Source organism: Ambystoma mexicanum, chromosome 6q (genome assembly GCF_040938575.1).
Source record: "Ambystoma mexicanum isolate Mex_15411 chromosome 6q, UKY_AmexF1_1, whole genome shotgun sequence".
In the NCBI taxonomy this organism is placed as follows: Eukaryota; Metazoa; Chordata; class Amphibia; order Caudata; family Ambystomatidae; genus Ambystoma; species Ambystoma mexicanum.
Window position 1 is genome coordinate 395,066,500 of NC_090937.1, and position 20,528 is coordinate 395,087,027.

General features: G+C 48.5%; 1 protein-coding gene across 1 annotated transcript in view; it reads right to left on the bottom strand.

Moving 5' to 3' along the window:
* Positions 1–667: 667 nt before the first annotated feature.
* PLA2G12A (phospholipase A2 group XIIA) overlaps positions 668–20,528 on the bottom strand; it is a 57,715-nt gene continuing 37,854 nt past the window's right edge. Inside the window, exons 3-4 of the mRNA XM_069630883.1 lie at positions 8,567–8,732; positions 668–1,066 (exon numbers count right to left, since the gene is read on the bottom strand). Coding sequence (XP_069486984.1) covers positions 948–1,066; positions 8,567–8,732 — 285 coding nt within the window. The 3' untranslated portion in view covers positions 668–947. The remainder of the gene's footprint in view (positions 1,067–8,566; positions 8,733–20,528) is intronic.

A 20,528-nucleotide genomic window follows, 5' to 3' on the forward strand; every position in this document is an offset into this window, starting at 1 on the left:
TAGGCCACATATTCCTAGTGATCTGCTAAGCAAAAGTGCATTTCTGCAAGCAGCACATCTTCAAAACATAGGCATATTCATCTTTGCACAGGGGCAATGACGAACCTGCGTCAAATTATGATCTAAACCTTCATACAACAAAAAAAACACATTATGAAAATCCAAAAGCAACACCGTAGAGAATGAACAGTAAAAGCAATGGATAAAGAAGGGGGGAAGCAAAGGCTATGGAATGCACCAAGTAATGATAATGGGACAGAGGGCAATTTTCCAAGGCCTTTCTTGTCACATGAAAAAAAAGAAACTCATAGCTTGCCGCATAAAATGGACACTTGTAGTGGGGACGTCATGGGCAGGTTCTGTCACTCGAGGCCAATAATTCTAATAGGGACTGAGACTGATTCATGTAGGGCACCCTGTAACCCAGTTTATCCGTTTGCCCCTTACTCAAAGTAGTCTTAAAGAGACAGGTATTGCAAATTCTCTTGAAGAAACCCATTTTTGCGTTGGCAGTAAATGCAGATCCGAGCACTTCCCTCCAAATACATGGAAAATGTTTTTTCATAAAAAGCACGGGTAAGAAGCATGGAAAACAAAAACTGGTAGAAAGAAATGAACTGCCCCTCCCCTCGTTTGATTACTATGCAATAAAAGAAGAGGCACAAAAAATAATTAATTTATGTATTGGCCAGTAGCGCAAACAATTCCACTTCATTTTGATTAATGTGTTTAAAAATAGAAAATGTTCATACGTTCAGCTATACAAATAACTTACACAGCAGATTGAGTGAAGTGCTATATCTATACATGTATCTATATTTCCTATTTACAACACGAAAACTTGAATTGCATTACACAGAAAATCCATACAAATTCTGTAACAAAGTAGTTTCTCAAAGACAAGTCTTCTTCATATATAAATCATTTACTGTGCCTAATACCCTTTACTAAAGATCAATTTTTTCTTCATATCGACACATGCAAGACAAGCGTTGACTTTCCAGGTAGGGTTTGCATCCTAAATGTATCACGGTGCTGAATAGAAGCTCCACTGTGGATTCACAAGCTGAAAAAGACCAAAAAGAAATGCGGTGACTTTATGATCCATGGAATGAGTCATTGATATTCCCCACCCACAAAGATTCCTACTGCGCTTACATAAATCTGGGGCCCGACTCATGAAGAATTGGGTATCGCTGAAAAGTACAAATCATGTGCATATCAGGAATACCCAAGTCTTGGAAACGTGTAGGTCACCGGATTCACAAAAGGTGACCAATGCATTTAATTAGGGTAGGATGGTGTAGTATCTTGCCTCTTGCCAGATGTGCCTGGATCCGAGATGACATGGAGCAGGAAACAGACTGACCCAGGTAAGCACAAACAGAAGATGCTTTATTTACTTACTTACATAGATGCAGTTATGAAAGATAAGAGAGAAGGTCACAAGCATCTGTCCTGGTTCCCTGCCCAGCTCCAAGTCCCAACCGTCACTTTACAGAACCCCCAAACCTCCAACACGCCAGGCTCCACCTGACCATTCCATGAGGCCCTGCATTCACCCAGACAGTCACACTGATCATCCAAGCTACAACACATCTCCCCCCTTAAAACAACCACAAGAAACAGACCAGGCCATGAGTGAAGCCGAGGGATGATCTCAGCTCCCTGTGCTCCAAGTTCAATAGCTTCAGCAGCAAGTACCAAAACGACCACTACAGCTTCATTGTGGGGAACGAGGACCTAGAGTGGAGGCTTGTTGAGCTTCCATTGAAAGCACTATGCTTTAGAGAGAATATAAGAAATTTGAGGAAATGGTAAGGATTACAAGACAAACACAAATTTTGGACACATTTTTTCCATACAATCCTGAAAGAAAAGATATGTGAGGAGCTAGGAAGGAAGGGTCGCCGCATTGCAGTCCATTGCATTTCTAGCTGTTTCAGTCACAACATACCAAACCCCTCTTCTCGGGAGTGAGCAGAACAGTTAGCCAAAGAGACTCCAAATAGGTAAGCAAACTGTTGCTCTTTAGTCACGATTAGATTGCAGCATCCGTTTCCCAACTGCTTTTCTATTCACAAAGGGCCCTGCTCATCCATTTTCATGAGGGTATATTGAGCCAATAGTAGGAAGTGGACTGTTGCCCACTATGAGCGCCACTGCCAATGCTGTTGTGAAATAAGAGATCATCGCTGAGCGGCTGAATTGTGAGTCACACATGATTGACTCTTTGGAAAAAGCCGATGCTCGGTTACACATATGAATATAATTCTGCATCAGTTTGCAGCCAACTACCTTTCTTTTCTGGTAACATTATACACCATTTAGTCCAAACACTAAGTCACACTACCACTTATCATAGGCTCGGCTGATGGTCCATTTTGTATGGAATCATTTATTCAAACCCTAACGCCAACTTCAAACCCCAACTAGAACCAACAAGCTATTGGAAACCCTAACCCTGTCATCCAAATGTATTATCCTCAAATTAGCCTCACATAATAGTACTGCACAAGCAGACCTTGTATTGTCTGTGTAGATTGTCAATTTGCAGACACATTGGTACACATTCGTCATGTGTTATCATAGTCATCAACAGAAGAAAATATGTAATCAAGTTTATGGGTTAAGTTATTTTATCTAATTGACCTAAGAGAAATTAACTTACTCGACCTGCTGGTCTAGCAGGATTACAAGATTTTTCAAGACCTGGTCACATACACTCCATTGGCATACCTCAATTTCACTCTGTCTGCTTCCATTTGTTCTTTGTCTCTCAAATTGAGTCGGAACATGCTCCTGTGCATTGTGAGCGACTTAGCATCTAATGTTTTCTTTCCCCAGGTCTTACCCTATACAAGTTGATTGTAAACTATTTGGCTTTTTACCTAATTTGCCACAGAAAGTGTGCTGCAAAATGCACCATGTTAACACATTATTTAAGAAACATTTCCTCTGGGGAGAGGGAGGGACGGACACCCTATTGTCCCCAAACTCTGCTCGATTGGTTCAGGCAGAACAAACCTTTCCTTTGCATGCTCCCCTTGGGGTGGGCCCAAATACATTAGCTTCAAAGTCTGCTTGTTAGACAATCCTGGCGATTCCTCTGGTGCCAGTACCTCTTTTTATCCCAGACTAGGCTAGGCTAGGCACACTGAAAATTGCAATGTAGTCACTCACCTGAGTAAGTGAGCTGAAATGTGTAGAACTTGGAAGAGAACCTACACGTCCTAACCAGTTACATTAGACATTTGCCAGATTTGCTAAGACTCTCTCTAGACCTCTAGTTCAAAGAAGGCATAGCTTTCTCATATGATAGGTCAGGCGGCTCCAAGAACAACCTCTTCCCTCTTTATTTGGTCTGTGGGGAGGGTGAGAGAAAGTTAAGACGATTGGACGGCAGATCCCCCGTCCCATTTACCAGCTTAGGCTTGGGAGTCACTGACGGCATGATGAACCACATTTGCGAAACGGTACGCTCCTTCAATTTGAAAAGCTGGTACTGAGAGCTGGCTAGTACTGGATAATTTAAAGCACTGCACCTGGGCCAGATGCAAACTGTCTTACCTTGTACCCCTCTGCCACAAATTAACAATTTGCTGCCCTTAGGATGTATACAGAAGCTTTAAAAGAAGGCAATATAATTTTTATATCCTGGGGACTCCTGGACAAAACGTATCTGTGACACTGGGGGCCTGGGAAGACGCATTCACACTGTTACTTAACATTTCCCTGGCCCCATCAGCGAATCCACGTGCATCCCTTGTCCATACCAGCCACGGCAAATAATTTAAAAGAAATCTTATGTCCTGCATTGTTGCAGAAGGCGTTTCTGTAATATGAAGTTTGGTTTAAGATTCATGAACTTCAGAAAAGAGTTGTCTGGCTATGACCTAAGACTCAAGAGCACTGCAGAGAGATGGAGGATAACTCCAAAAAAGGAAAAGCAGAGGTCAGGTTTTATAAAAGCTTGACCAGATTCCTATTGCAAGAACTGCAAATGTATAAACGATTCCAGTAGGTATATTTCAAACAAATTGATGAAGCACCTCACAAGTGGGAATATGTGTTAAAATAATATACGCACAGTAGATCAAATAAATGGAATTGTGAAACTTAAAATAGGATTGTGCAGCTCAAAAAGAATCTACAATAAATATTAGTTCAGATAGGAACTAGAAAAAAGATTCTCTAGGAGAGGCCATACTGAACATAGTATTGGACACTCAAGAGAACAATACATCTCAAATGCTCTTCACAGAAAAAGTGGATAGCATCCAACTTCGTGAAATCCTCTGGCACAAAATAGCATGAAAGCTAAACAAGAGCTATTCATGCCAAAAGAAATGTGATGCAATGAAGGTGAAAGAAAATAGGAACAGGATGCACAGTAAAACAATGGGACAAAGCAGGGCATTGATAACCATTGCTATGGTTTTGGCCTGCCTGCATCGCAAAACCCTTAGCCTATTATTCTTCAGTTCAGTAGATGCAATCCCCCCCCCCCCAATACCTTCACAACAAATTACTAAGGACCCCCTTGCGCTTTCCTTGCGCACTATGCCATGAAATCCCAGACCACATGGTGTGCAAATACCATAAAGCATTAAAATGTCTCTAGGAGGATGGAACCAGTCTCCACAAAAGCGTCACGATTAAAGTAAATCTAGCTCCACATGCAAAAGCAAGATTTCCACAAGTATCGAGAACAAAAAGAGAATCAGTGGGAATCAGTGGAACGAAGGGTAGCATTACGTGGTCTACTATTACTCAGGACAATATTTAGCAAGACCCTAATTCTATCGCGAGAATTATTCCAAATATGTGTGAGATGTACGAGTGAGTCCACACATTTTTGCATAGGTGCTTCTTCAGGACCATAGACAATAGTTGATGCCAAATACACAGCAGCATGTGTCATTTTGGCGATTATGCCCCAGGGTTCCTTTCCAAGTTTTTTTGGTGGAAGGTAATTTGGTGTTCACAAACCAATGGAATTGCCCACAAACAAATACCCAATGTCTGTGGATCTTTAGACCATCCCACAGGTACAGGAGGCCCTCTAGGAGACATGTCACCTAAAAAAATCTGTTTCAGCAGGAACCTGCATATTCACCTCCCATGGTCCTTTACCAGTTCCACGCAGAGAGGACTCTTCCCCTCATGGAGCCAAAATATAAATACAAGTGCCGATCAGCTTGCAGGCCCTAAAGATTACTACTAGCCCAGAACACAAACAATTTTTACATTTGCTTTCTGGCTGTGATCAAATCTCGTGGTGACTATATTTTGAAATAGACAGTCTGCACATGCACAATACATACAAATTAAACGGGACTTTACTGCAAATGCCAAGTATATTTTGCTTCAACGTAGAAACAACTCACATCAATGTATGCACTAAATGTACCAAAATATTGTGTAGCCATGAAAATACCTTAATAACAACAACCAAAATAGCACGTTCATTTTTTCACACTTAGTTATCAGTGCAATCACAAAAACAACTACTGGATTAATTGTAGTATTATTGGAAAGAGAACGAAGAGAGTAACAAAGGAAGGCACACAAAGTAGTGAGCGGATGCAAGAGTAGCACAGATTGGTAAAAGGAAATCTGCTCCAAGTGATCTAAAAATAGAATAACTCCAATCTTGGATTTTAGTAACCACCCCTCCCCCATTCGCAATGTCTAACCTGTAATTGTATTCTTTTTCTCTGGTTTCTAGTACAAGCAACTTTTTGCTTATTTCTGACCCAGCAATATATTGAAAAGGCAAGATCCATCTCAGAACGAAAGATAATGGTGCAGTCTTTGTTGTGAATAAAGGTGCAGGTAATGAAGAGTGTGGGCTGAAAACAGGCGTGATCTCCCACTTCCTCTCCTTCATGACCAAAGACCAATTTCCGTCAGAAACGTGTCTGATAAAGAATGGCGTTAGTGGGAGTCGGCTGTATCATGTGACCTATCCCAAACCTGGCTTTTATTTGGATCAGAGTGCCTTCCAGCAAGTGTTTACATTCGGTATTATATATACTGTTCATCTTTCTTCGTCAGGCTTTGTGCTGCATTTGCCCTCACAGCTGCCTGGATGAAATTAAGTTCTTTGGGCTTGTTCCAATGCCTGCTGGTCATAATAATCTGAAATCATGGCCAGAAGTTGGAGTGGTGTAGAACCTGATAAAATGGGGAAGTCTGGATTGTTATCATTATAGAATCATTAGACTCTTTGGTAGCGAATCATTACTCTTTGCTATGGAATCATTCCATTATTGCATCCTGTTTAGCTATCCATTGTACATTGCTGAAGTAGACACTATCCGGATATTAGACTGCCACTTTGTATGCATTATTTTTATTTAGAAGGACACACTGCCATATTTGAAACACCATGTAGAGCCATTTAGAATGACACATTGTTATTCTTGTAGAGACACATGTAGAGACTGTCATGTACACATGTATACATGTGGAGTGTGCACTTAGAATATGTTTGCATTATGTAGCTAGCGCTTGGATTTGCGAATGAAAAGCGTAAACGCTAGAAAGCATTTAGCTGGCATTATAAAGCCATTCCACTGAATGAGACAGAGGAGCGCCACTCTATGCGAAGTTTTATGAATTAGTGTGAAAGATTGGAATGCAAACACAGATAACATGGCCCTTGTCTGAATGGAGAGCGAAGGAAGCCTAATCAGCATGGCATGGCCTGGTGTTCGCAGAGAGAGGAAAGGGGGGCAGCGCCACATGGGGAGATGGGAGAAGTACTTTTTGGAAGGAGAAGCATTGCACACAGGCACGGAAAGAGGATTTTGTGAAGCCAACAGTGGGGTGAATGGGTCTGAATGGAGAAATAGGAGGCAGGCACCGCAGACAGATAGGCCATGAGCTAGTAGATATGCTTTGAAATGTCACATTGACACAGAACACGACAAGAACACAGACTTTCAGGCACGTTCACATTTAGAATATGCTGACAGAGAAAGAGACTCTTAGTAGAGAATGAAAGTAACCATGGGCAATGAGAGCGTCATGGAATAGTATAACCAGAGGTGAAGAAAGAAGGGAGTTAGTTGCTGTTGGAGATGGTGCTAGATGAGATGAGGGAGAGATGTCTTGGTGCAGCAGAATCTGCTGAGGCCTTGATGAGATCGATCTGGCAGAGAGAGACCGAGGTCTGGCTCGGAATGACTGGCTGGTTGCAGAGTAGCAGGAGAGGAGAGCCTTGACAAAGAGAGCTGGAGACCAAGAGAGGCACATGCAAATGGGAAGTATGGTTTATGGCCTAAACTGATTGATTAGAACAGACACTCGTACAAAGAGCTTTGGGTTTGGGAAAGGGGAAATCAGACAGGGATTGTCTTAGGTAGAGTGTGTGAAGTATGGTGTGGATTGGAGAGGATTGATCCTGTATGAAGGCGAGGATTGCTGGATGTTTGACGCTTGCATTAGGCTGCATTAGAATCACAGGCTTGCATTAGAAGCCTGTAAGGCTTAGTTATCCACTGCATGGTAGATTTGCACCAAAGTATAAAGGTGCCCAAAGTATAAAGGTGCAAATTCGAGATTTGCATAGTTTTATGGAATGCGTACATCATCATCATGCATTGTTATGTATGAATAAATGTATTCTATGGTTATAATTGAATCGATTCATGTGTTTTCTTTGTGTCTTGTGTTTTGTGTCCATAGGAGTAAGATAGGTGTATGTTGTTAGAAGTAATCTAGGAGTAACACAGTGCACATAGGCCCCGAGATACAAAAGCAGGGGGGGTATAGTGATCCACACCCCCCTAGGAGATTGTCTAAGACCGGTGCATGGTCGCCCAGGGGGGCTAGACCATGGTAGACTTTGTTTTACGGTTTAATAGGAGGAGAAGCTGTTTCTCCATTGCAGGACTTAATCAATTGTGGGCTGAAATGTTTTGCACAGATTGAAGTGCTTGGGTTGGTTCAGCAAAAAAACAGGATGCTTAGAGGAAAGGCAGTCAGTACAGATGTTGTGGCACAGATACGTTATTGCTAACGGAACAGCCACAGGAGGGAAAACCTCAAAGCATGGTGGAGACACAGATTGCTGCCAGGTGAAGAGAAATAATTCAGTCTCGAGGATTGCCCGTCAGCCACCAGGGCTGTTCCGATAGGGCCTCATCCATAAGGGCAGCTGGACTAGATAACAGTTGCAGAGTAGCCTGGGCTAAGCTCTATGGGTTGTGGAATGAACAGATGTTTCCCAGTAGTGGTTTTAAACCAGAAAGACCTGGCCTGGAAGGACGCAAAAGTCTACCTTTTGTAAATGGCCAGGAATAGCAAATACCATTCAGAAGTAAATGTTAGGAGCTTGGTGAACTATTAAACGGCAAGGTTGGGATGCCTGCAAGTTCAGTCTTCTAATAAAATGTCGCCAGTTTTACTACAAGTTTGGTGTCAACTATTACGCTCTCCCTTACAGGTGGCATAGTCGGGGCGAGCCTAGCAATGAAAATGGTTCCTAAAGAAAAAGCCACAGAATGTACGGTAATGGGCGCGCAAAATGCAGAAAGGCTTTTCCCCTCAGCCTTACCTTGAACGCTTTGTGAGATTCCCAGTGTCCTCTGCACATCCCTACAGATCTTGGAGAGGCAGGTCTGGAACTCTTCATCGCACTCATTCTTCTTCTTCCCGCATGTGTCATAACAGCGGTCATGCTGATTACAGCATTTTGTCATGGAGGGAATGCCAACGTCAAACTGTTGGGGAGAGTCAAGATGCATCGTCAATTCCTTTGCAGAAAACGAAGACAAAAATCCCTGAACAAAAGACCAATCAAATAGTTCTATATAATGGTGCTGTAAAATAGAGCAAAACAAAGAAGTGATGGCTGGAAGGTTTAGAATGCATCTTAAACCTCTTGTAATTGTTCTGGGCAACCCCCCAGACCATCGTGCTTTGCCTGCCAAGCCATTACAGACTTGGTCCCACCCCCAAAGGGGCAGTCCAGCCCGAACTGCTAGGTCACAGCCTTTCTGCGCGAGACCACAAGCATCCCCAAGACATGTTTCGGCCTCAGAGGTTAAGATTAATTCTAATTCTAAACCTTCCAGCCATCACCTCTTGTTCTGCTATAGTCATCCGAAGTGGCTATGCCCAGACATGGGTCCGCTGCCTGCTGGGTATGCCCAGCAGGCTACTGTTCATTGATGAGGTTTAGCGAGACCGAAACATATTTGGGGATGCTTGTGGTCTCGTGCAGAAGGGATGTGACCAAGCAGTTGGGGTAGACTACCCCTTTTGGGTTGGACCAAGTCTGATTTGCATATGGTCTTTACCCTTTTGTAATAGCTTGGCAGGCGAACAACGATGGTTGCTTGCTCAGAGCACTGCCAGAGGTTAAGATGAATTCTAAATCTTCCAGCCATCACTTCTTGTTTTGCTGCAGTAAAATAGATTGTTGTTAGGGCACCTTAAGGGCAAACAACCTCCTATATCTCCAGATATCAACTCCTGCTCAAGAAGCTGCACTCCAGGATAAAGCGGAGAAGAAATCAATATTAGAAGACAATGTTTGAATAATGGAATATACCACAGAGCGTGTAAATGTCGCCTTTTATGGCACTGTTGGAGGGGTTAATACTTCACTAGTTTAGACAACAAGGTAAAAAGAAAAAGGTGGAATACTTCTATTGCCTTTTGGTGGCGGGCTATACTGTCCACAGAGGCATGCAAGCAGCTGAAGCTGCCAAACAATACAGTACATTCTAAAACAAAAGTCATTTCCAAATAAGTGTCTATAAAAATTGCAATCTTTATTAAAAACCACACAATGGCGGCCACCCCCAAAGACCCCCCCAAAGACCCACCCAAGGCGAAAGAGAGGGCCAAGAGCAGGGAGAACTCCTGGTGCCCCCGCGGAGCGAAACAGCGGGGTCGAAGGACCCAGGGAGAGCGGAGATCCGGGGCCGAGACCCAGCAGCGGGAGCGCCGCAGAGGGCCCGGGCGGCGCGAAGCCGGAAGTCGGAGCCGCAGCCCATCGCACAGGAGATCGGGACGCGAGGGTCGTCCTCCTACGCTGCGGCGGACACCCGTCCCCCGCGGCGCCAACACAGAGCGGGAACCGGTGGGACCCACCCTGGGGAGAGGTCTGCCGACACCTCCCAAGCGAAGTCGGCGGGAACCGCGCGGGAGACGCGCCCGACCCGTGGAGAGGAGCGCCGGCCCGAATAGGCCACTGAGAGCGGACTCAGAGGCCCCCGGTGGGGGACGGCGGGCTGTCCGCGGGCCGGGCGACGGCTCCTCCGCCCCCCCCCACTCCCATAGTGGGCCACAGACAGCGGGGGAGGTGCCCCCACGACTAGCACACGCGGGCCGCGTCCACGGCCGGGCACCCCACCCGCGGCAAGGAAGACACAAAGGGCAAGGAAGTCCCAGAGGACGCCGGGTGTGAGGCCCCCGCCGGGGAACGGCGGGGCGTGTGCCCGCCCAGAGGGGTCCCCCAGGCACAGCAGAGACCAGTAGAAGGAGAGAGAAGTGGCCTATCCCCTCGGGCCCCCAACCCCACCACCGGAGAGGGCTTTGGGCTCAAGCACCACGCTAACAGGGCACGCGGCCCACCACCACGCAGTGATCAACGCGGCAAACAAGCACCTCCCCCTCCCCCCAAGGAAGACACAAAGGGCGCGGAAGGCCCCGAGGATACCGGGTGTGAGGCCCCCGCCCGAGACCGGTGGGGCGTGTGCGCGTCCTTCCACCAGTGGGGCACAGGTGGACCCGCGAAGTGACCCACCAGGAGCTCCCCCCAGCCCAAGTACACCCAACGGAGAGCCCAGGGGGGGACTGAATGGACTGGCAGAGGAACTTGCAGAAATACTGCTACCGAGACCCAGGCCCCTACGGAAAAGACCCGGTCCGAGTCAGGGAGATGGCCCACTCAGAGGCCGCTGCACCCGCAACGGAGGCAATGGAAAGGGGCTTTGCGTCTATCTTGCAAGAAATTAGAGACATGCGCTCCGACATTGCCCAGAAGTTTGAGAAGATGGACCAACGGGTCGACAAAGTTGAGGACAGACTCCTACAGGTTGAATCCAACCAATCCTCCTCAACAACCCTGGAGATAGAGACTAATATGAGTTTATCATCCCTGGAGAAGAAGGAGGAAGAGAGGTCAAGACAAATGGACGATTTTGAGAATAGGGAACGGAGAAACAACCTCAGGTTTTTTGGGGTCCCGGAGGCAGAGGGGGAAACGGAGAGAGAGCTTACCCGAATGGTGCAGAACATAATCGCCCTCCTCTTCGAAGAGGAGATGACCGCTGAACTCACATTTGTCCGGGTACACAGGGCAGGAGGACGAGCAGGGGGCCCTCGTTCGATTCTGGTCCGGTTCCACTACTATCTGGAGAAGACACGGGTACTGGAAGCAGCCAGGAGAGCCCAAGAGATAACATACAACAACTCACAGGTCTCCATCTTTCAAGACCTCGCCGCATACACACTATCCAAACGCAGGATGTGCCGCCCCCTCACACAGCTGCTGAAAGAAGGGAGTACGATATAGATGGGGCTTCCCCTTCTCTCTAACCTTCGAATACCAGGCCAACGGACGACGTTGATCACGGAGGAAGACATCAAAGGAGCCATCCAGGTCTACGTGGTGGACCCACCCCCCCGAAGGGAGCCATCAGGACCGGCGACGGGCGGAGCAAGTGGCCTGGGCCCGGCGAGCGAAAGAAGGAAGAAATCTGGGGCACGGAAATTTAGGAAAATGAACACACCCTCACCAGCGAAAGAGGCAGAGCGGAATGACTCGGAGGGATGACTAGCAAGGGGTCCCAGCCAGCACTGGTGCGGAAGAATGGTCTCCTGGGATGACCAGAGTTAGCTAACTACCTACAGGGAGGTAATCAGGGGACCACCGAAAGGCAAGAACGGTACCAGAATCAGGCTGAACAGCAAGTACAATGGGGGCAATTACGGGAACGAAATCGGGGGGGGGGCTCACAAGAAGGAGGTTTTGCAATGACCGCCTGGCCGAGAGGGGCAGGCTGGTGGTCCGGCCAAAATGCCAGCAATGGCGGAACTATCTGGCTGGACGCCGGGGCAGGGGGTTCACGATCAGGTTGGGGTTCGTTTGTTGGGCAAAGGGTTAGGGGGGCAGTTGGGGGTTCATTTCAATAGCGTCCAACCGGTGAATCAAGTGGGGCGAAAAAGGAGAACCAATGCAAAGTTGTTGACCAGTAGGGCAGGAAACATTGATTATGGCTGACAGCCGTCCGGCCCTGGGAGTGGGTACCCTGAATGCGCGGGGGCTGAACACCCCCACAAAAAGATCTCTGATTTTCAGAGAGTTTAAGCGGGCGAAATTAGACGTACTGTTTGTGCAAGAGACACACTGGGCAAGGGGGAAGGAGCCCAGGCTGCGGGGGGGAGGAATTGAGGAGGTCTTCCATGCATCCTACAGGACTAAGAAAAGGGGGGTGGCCATATTGATAGGAAGGAACGTAGGGTTCGAGAAGGAGGCGATCTTGAAAGATCCCGAAGGCTGTTACCTGCTGATACGGGGCGCCCTACAGGGGTCCCCCATTACCCTGGCGGTGGTGTACGGCCCGAATGAGAACCAGGCCCAATTCTGGGAGGAAACCAGGGATAAGCTCAGACTATTCACGCAGGGCCCACTGGTGGTGGGGGGTGACTTCAACATGGTCCTGGATCCCTCCATAGATAGGAAGCGGATGGGCCCCCTCAACCCCAGGTCCACAGAAGAGGCCATGGCACGGAGCTTTCGGAGAGTGAATGAGGACCTGGGCCTGATAGACACCATCCCGACCCCTAGGACAGGGATCCCCTCCTTTACTTACTACTCAGCCATACATAATTAATTTTCCAGGATAGACTACATCCTAACGGACGAAATTCTTCATCCGTATGTAGCAGGCTACAGGATAGATCCAGTCCCCTGGTCGGACCACGACATGGCCGGAGTCACCATCACAATGGGCTGGAATAGGGAAAGCAGAGGGTGCTGGAAATGCAATGACGCCCTGTTAAAGGATGAGGTCATTGCTCAGGAGGTCTTGGACTCCATAACCGAGTTCTTTGAGCTTAATGATAACGGGGAGGTGACCACGCACCCGCTCTGGGACGCCTTCAAGGGAACCCTACGAGGAGTCCTGATAAAAATAGGCGCTCTAAAGAAGAGGGAGAGAGTGGCCCAGGAGAAAGCCCTAAGAGAAAAAATAGCCCGTCTCCAACCGGGTGGATCCCTGACCCAACCCCTAGACCGTGACTGGGTGGCAGCACTGGAGGACTATAGGCTTCAACTAAAAGACCTCCTCCTACACAAAACGGAGAGGAGTCTTCAAATGGTTAAGCAAAAATATTATGAGAAAGGGGACAAGGCGGACAGGATCCTTGCCTGGAAGTTAAGGGAGGTACAGAAAAGCAGGAGGGTGAAGGAGGTGAGGGATGCCCGGGGACTCCTAGGCTACGACTCTCCCCATATAGGAGAGGCTTTCCGACAATACTACAGAACCCTCTACTCTTCCAAATACGATGGGGACGATACCCAGATAGAAAACTTCCTGAACTCCATACAGATTCCATCCCTCTCCGGGGAAATGACAGAGGGGTTGGAGGGCCCGATAACCGAGGATGAGGTGGACAAGGTGATTATTGGGATGAAGGTGGGCACTACCCCGGGGGGAGGACGGCTTCTCCGTCCTCTTTTACAAGAGATTTCGCTCCTCCCTGGCTCCTTACCTAGCAAGGGTCTTCAACGCGGTGCTAGAGGGGGACATCCTCCCAGAATCCATGAGGGGAGCCGTTATAGCGGTCTTGCCCAAAGAGGGAAGGGATCCAGCGGATTGTTCTTCCTATCGCCCCATATCACTATTAAACATTGACGTCAAGATCTTGGCCAAGGTGGTGGGGAGGAGGTTGGAAGGTATAATGCCGAAGTTAGTACACGGGGACCAGCTGGGCTTTATCAGAGGAAGGCAGGTGTCAGATAACATCCGCAAAACAATAAACCTCCTCCACTTCGCTCAGTCGTCGGAACTGGACGCATGCGTCCTTTCCTTGGACTCGGAGAAGGCCTTCGACAGGGTGGAGTGGCGCTACATGGAACTCCTCCTCCGCAGGATGGGCTTTGGAACTCACATCATGCTTTGGATAACCGCCCTCTATAGAGCCCCAACGGCAAGGGTACAGGTGAATGGGATATTATCCGAATCATTCCCCCCTCTCCCGTGGGACAAGGCACGGATGCCCACTTTCTCCCCCGATATACGTCCTCACGATGGAGGCGTTGGCAATAGCGGTCACAGCCAACCCGGATATCAGGGGTATTAAAAGGGGTGAGGTAGAATTCAAGATCTCCCTGTTTGCGGACGATGTCCTGGCCTACCTGGTGGACCCGGGCTCCTCGCTCCCCCCCTTCCTGGCCCTGGTTTCTGCTTTTGGACGCTTCTCTGGCCTAAAAATAAACACTGGGAAATCTGTCATGCTACCAATGAGAACAATAGACCCAGTGCTAGACCCTCTGGACAGGTTTCACGGGATTAAGGTGGGTAAGGTTGCCATAAGGTATCTGGGGGTACTCCTCACCAGGGATCTAGCGAATTTGGGAGCAGCCAATTACAACCCCATGATTGCGGTGATCACTTCACACTTGAGGAGATGGGGGAAGATGATCCTTTCTTGATACGGCCGAATGACTGCAATCAAAATGAATGTACTCCCACGGCTCCTGTACCTCTTTACTGCACTCCCGACTAGAGTCCCAGCACAGAGCTTCAGAGATTTACAGAACGGGGTACGAGACTTTGTATGGCAGGGGAAAACCCCGAGAACCGGAAGGGCCACGCTGACCCACCCAAGGGAGGAGGGGGATTTGGGCTACCGGATTTCCACCTATACTTTTGCGCGGCCCAACTGCGTGTCCTCCTGGAGCACATGAAAGAGGGGCTGGGAACGTACTGGTCTTAGAGAACAAAGGTCCGAGATCTACTATGGGCACCACCCAGGACGATCCCAAAACACCCAAGATCCCATCCGACCCTGGGAGTCCTCTGGGCCCCAGCACCGCTCACCTTACCACATGGCCGTCTCCGATGTCCTCTCTATGGGGCCACCCTATCAACCTGGGAGGGCAGGGGTTCAGGCACTCTCAGATCTGGTCAGATAAGGGACTGGAGTGGGCTGGGCAGATGTTCAGAGAAGGCGAATTCATGCCTTATGAGGACTTGAAAGATGCTCTCGGACAAGGATCACTTTCCATCTTCGAGTACCTCCGCCTAAAGGGCATCCTGTGCGCCCAATCATGGGGCCCAAACCTGAGGAGGCAGTTGACTCCTTTTGAGAAGCTTCTAGACTCAGCGACGTCCAGGAAGGGGGCGGTGTCCAGTGTGTATAAAATACTAAATACCTACAACCTTCAAGGAAGAAGGAGCTTCCGCCTGTTCTGGAACGACCTGGCAGGCGAGGAGATCTCTGAGGACGCCAGGGCCAAAATATTCAAGATAGCATTCCATGGGAACCTATTCACCTCGGACATGGAGCATAACAAGATAATACAGGGGTGGCACAGAGACCCTGTAAAACTGTCTAAAATGTTCTCAGGGGTGTCACAGAGGTGCCCGAGAGTTTGCGGTCAGATGGGATCTAGAAGCCATATGTGGTGGCACTGCCCGAAAGTACAGACCGACTGGGAGTCGGTGAGGGGCTGGATAGAGGAAGTAACAGAGGACAGTCTGCCGCTAAATCCTTTGACGATGCTGCTGGGCCTCCCCCCGGAGGACACAGAGCTCCACCGATACCCAAGGATGTGGGAAACCATGCTGAGAGCAGGCAGGGTAGCCCTGGCCCAGAAATGGAAGAGTCCTGAACCCCAATCCAAGGAAGACTGGCTGAAAAAAGTAAAAAACATGTTCCTGATGGACAAACTAACTGCCATGGTGAACAATGACACAGGCTCATTCCTCACAGACTGGTACGGGGTGCAGCAATCCTGGGGATGGGATGTCCATTGAACTTAAGGGAAGGTGCCTATCCATAAGGGAACGGGTTAAGCCCCGTAAAACAGGACACTATGGATTGGGTCCCCACGACCTGGGGAACGGAGGCATTAAGTCAGCTAAAGACACGGTCACAAATCGCATCGCCCTCGAGGCTCGAGAGACGGAGCCAACACAGGGAGTCTCCCATGAACAAATCACCGGAATGGACTCGGGAAGGGGGGGGTACAAAGGGAGGGAGGGAGGGGTTGTTCAGTTTTTCTTTTGTTGTTTGTCATATAAAAATGCAAATAAAAACTAAAGTTGAAAAAAAAACCACACGATAACTAAAAACATGATAACCACTCAGCAAAGCAAAGGAAAACACCAGAAGATAGACCAATGGTCTTCAAACTGTGGGGTGCGGGGTGCGAAGGGTCTCCAGGGGGAGCATGAGGCACTTCCAAATTACAGTACGAGAACTGCTTTTAATAGAAAATCTAAGCAGATAGGGCATCGGGGGGGGAGTCAAGCAACAGTATTTTTCTCAAGGCGGGAGGGTGGGGGGTGGGGCTTGGCAACTTTTTCATTCGAGGTCAGGCTCGGCATAAAAAATAAGTTTGAAGACCGCTGAGATAGAATGAATTTATACTTGTAGCAGGGCTCGAAATTAAGAATTATATACGCAGGATCTAAAAGCAGCTCCTGGGTATCCAGCATCAACCATTCAGGAACGTGGAGCTAGTACATAGCGTTCTGTAACTTCCACATAAGATGGAAACCTAGAATTGTGTCCATTATTTATTACCCCTTAATGCTTTAAATCCAGTGTAGCTGCGTCCTAATGTTTATAGATTGTTCCAAACGCAGAGAGTTAAATCCATATTGTTACGGTTGAATACGTTTTTTAACCAATAAACAATACAACAATTAAAATAAAAAGGAAATACACATTGGTGTTTGTTTGGCATCACTTCACCGGGGGAGCCAAAAGTAGCGCCTGGTATATGTGGTTGTTGAGGAAGGAACAAGTTACTTACCTGTAACTGTTGTTCTCCAGCATGGGTCTGGCATGGATTCACATGCTCATGAATATTCCCCGTCGTCAGGCTGGGAATCCTCGCTAAAGAAAAAATCATTATCAGTTTCGTTTCTGATCGGTCTTTCCTAGTAGTAACCAATCACTGATCTCTGCGTCATACTGACCACAGCCAATGACTGCCCTCTACCTAAGCCCCGCCTCTGGCAGCCATCTTCAGATTTTTACCGCACGTTCAAGTGTTGGGATCCTCGTGCTATTGCTCTCGAGCGTTAGTGCTATTTTTCACGTTTTTTCTCAGAAAAATTTCTCTTTTTTCGGTCAAAAGAGCCTCAAGCTCCACTGTTTCTTCATCCAATCAACGGGGACCCGTGTTGGATTCGTCTACGCCCCTCAAGGGTGAAGATTTCGTCGAGCCACGCTTTTGGAGGACTCCAGAAGTTTCTCAGGCCCATCTCGGACATGGCCCAGGAGAAGGGAAGCTCGACGCCCGGAAAGCTGTTCAGGGTCTGCCCTGGATGCCAGCTTCAGAATGTCTTCAAGGAGGACGAACACTGCCTTTGCCTTTACTGCCTACATGAGAACAAGACGCACGTGGAGAAGGATGTCGGAGCGGACCATGAAGGACCGCCATCAACGTCTCGCCAACTGGCTGGAAGGAAAGAGCCCGTCAGGCGAGAAGAAGAAGAAGAAGAAGAAGAAGTCCAAGCGGTCTTCTAAGACCTTTGAGGGCGCCCCGGCGACAGGGGTCCAACAGAAGGCCAAGCACTGCGAGTCCGCTGGAACCGGGAGCGCCGAACGGTCGGGCTCTACGGGCGCCAGGCAGGGCGCATCCTCCCCGGCGCCATCAATCACGAGCCAACGCTCTGGCTCGGGTAAGAGGAAGGCTGAGCACCCGGCGAAACTCCTGGAGAGACCCCGGTCGTGCCCTAACGCCCCATCGGAGGGGGAGCGAGGTGGTGACCCTCCCCCCCAAGGAGAAGGCGGTGAGCGCACCTAAGGTGGCGAAAGCCTTGATCCATCCGGCCAAGGCCTCTATCGAGACAGTCGCGGCGGCCCTGGCTCAGCCTGTGGAGGCTACACCAGTGGTGGCGTCCCCGGGGCCCAGAATCTCCCTGCCACCGCGGAGGGAGTCCTCTTTCATGCCCATCGACAGGGCCCCCGTGAAACCTCCGACGGAGAAGAAGGGGGGGCAGGAGGTCGTCGTGGACTCGGCCTCAACCTCTGAGGAGGAGCTGATCGAAGTGTTAGGCCACGGCTCTGGCGTGAAAGAAGGCCATCCTGTCTGAAGGGACCCCGACGTGGAAGACGACGAGGGCGTCGAGGATGCCGACGGGGCGCCTGATCGCCTGTCGGATCTCCCTCAACCAGTGCCGCAAGACAACTTGGCGGCCATTTTGTTGGCTATACAGTCCTTATGCTCGGAGATAAGGACGAGACTGTTGTTACCACCAACGGAGGAACCGCTCCAGACGGGGGACCCAGAGCCAGATGAGATTACTACTACGAAAGACAGATCAGAAACAAAACTGATACTGATTTTTTCTTTACCGAGGATTCCAAGCCTGACGACGGGGAATATTCATGAGCATGTGAATCCATGACAGACCCCATGCTGGAGAAGCCAGATTCTTCTAGGCTGCAAGCAGGAGCTAAAGGACTCCCAGCTTCCCTCAATTTCGAACCCTGTTAAAGGCAGGCTGGGTAACTTGGAATTGAACAGCAGGTGACATTTCAAAATAGACAATTGGATAAAGAATAGGAACACAGAAAATAGTCTTTGTGGCCTAGGTAGGGAATGGGGACCGAATCGGTTTCTACGACTCCATCTCGTTTGGATGCTTTTTCATTAGCTTGTGCTCCGGTTCGACTGACGAATTGGCTTGATGGTACTAGGTTGCAGTGGCATGCACGTTCAAACTATTGGTTTGACTTTGCGTAGGCACAGTGGAAGCATGTCTGAGCTGGGAGGCTCGTTGGTGTCTATTGTGCAAAGCTGTAGGTTTGAGCCGAGCATTTCAAAGTGGGTAAGGTAGTTTAAGGGGGCTCGGTCATGGAGCTGGTCGCTTTGAAGCTAGAAGGCTCGATCAGGTGAATCGATGGGTGTAGCAGTGTTTGACAGCTCAATCGGCGGTCTGTTTCAGGACAATATCTTGCTGTTGGACATCAGTTTTAGGGTCGGCTTGATAACTCAAAACTGGCTTGAAGTTCTTTTAGGTTCTGCTGAGCAATAGCAGCTGCTGGAAGTAAGAGTTCTAAACTATGGAAAATTGGTGGGGGGGGCTTCCTCCTTCAGAGAACCACACCAGTAGTAGCTCTTCTGCTTCCCCCCCCTCCCACTTCACTTAATCTTGCAAGCTGAAGTTAACTCTAGGAACCTCAGAGCACACCATTTCCCTTTGATGTCCTGGTCCTCAGCAGCAGGCAAGCACCACGTTTCTCCAGCAGATCTATCATCTGTTCCCCAGGGATGCTAAGTGATTAGGGTCTCGGCCTCCTCAGATTACCAGTCTCCACTGTTCTGGAAGGAAGCTTAGCAAGCTCCAAATGTAAGCCCTAGAGTGGGTCTCTTCCACTCCAGATATACATCAATCCTAAAAGGGGACTGGTGGCTTCCAAGTCTCCCACTATTATCGAATAGGGACACATTTGCCCATGGAGTATCCTCACTCTTTTGCTGCAATTTCCATGGTGGCTTGCTTTTGGAGGAGTTACTGCAAGCAAAGGCTAAGCCCACTGGGCAGTCCCCAAGCTCCCGTGCTGCCTTAACTCAGTCCCGTTTCCAACCTCTCCAAGAACAACTAACAGCAACTACAATTAACATCCCTTGATCACCGCTGAGGTCCAGGCTCCAAGGACACATTTTAGGTTCAGCTCAGTCTTTCGAAGTTGCACCTTCAAATACTGGGGGGGGTGGGTGGAGGGTTGGGAGGAAGTGTGATACTATTACAAGGGAGAACAAAAACCCTTCTCGAGTTCGACTAAAGCCATCTGGCATCAGCTATAAATGAGGAGCTGTTGTCTCAATCTTCTGCGCTTTCATTTTCAGGACCAGTCAGTAGATGTAAGTTTGGTACATTCATTTCTATTAATACAAACATGGCTATAACTGTCAGGGGTTACACAGAGCACCCAAGTAGGCTTGTGGCGGCTGTGCTGATGTAAGGGGACAGGCAAGCACATACAGCAGGATGCTAAACAAGAAGCAAGAATAGAAAAAGGTAATTCAGAACAACGGAACAGGAAGAAAATGCAGACCTCAATGGTGAAGAAGAAGGGATGGGAACCATGCACTACACAAACAATGAGGAATCCCACTGGGGTGTAAACACAGGTTGGACTAGAGATTACCTACAGATATAAGGGAAGCTCAATGCCTCTGTGCAAATAACTTTTACATGCACCACACCCTGGAAGGGGGCAGCAAGAGTGGCTTCTGTGTCAGGACCCTAGGGCACAAACAAGGAGTGTACTTGCACGAGACAGGTCGGTATGGGTCCAGCTGGAACCTATAGTGG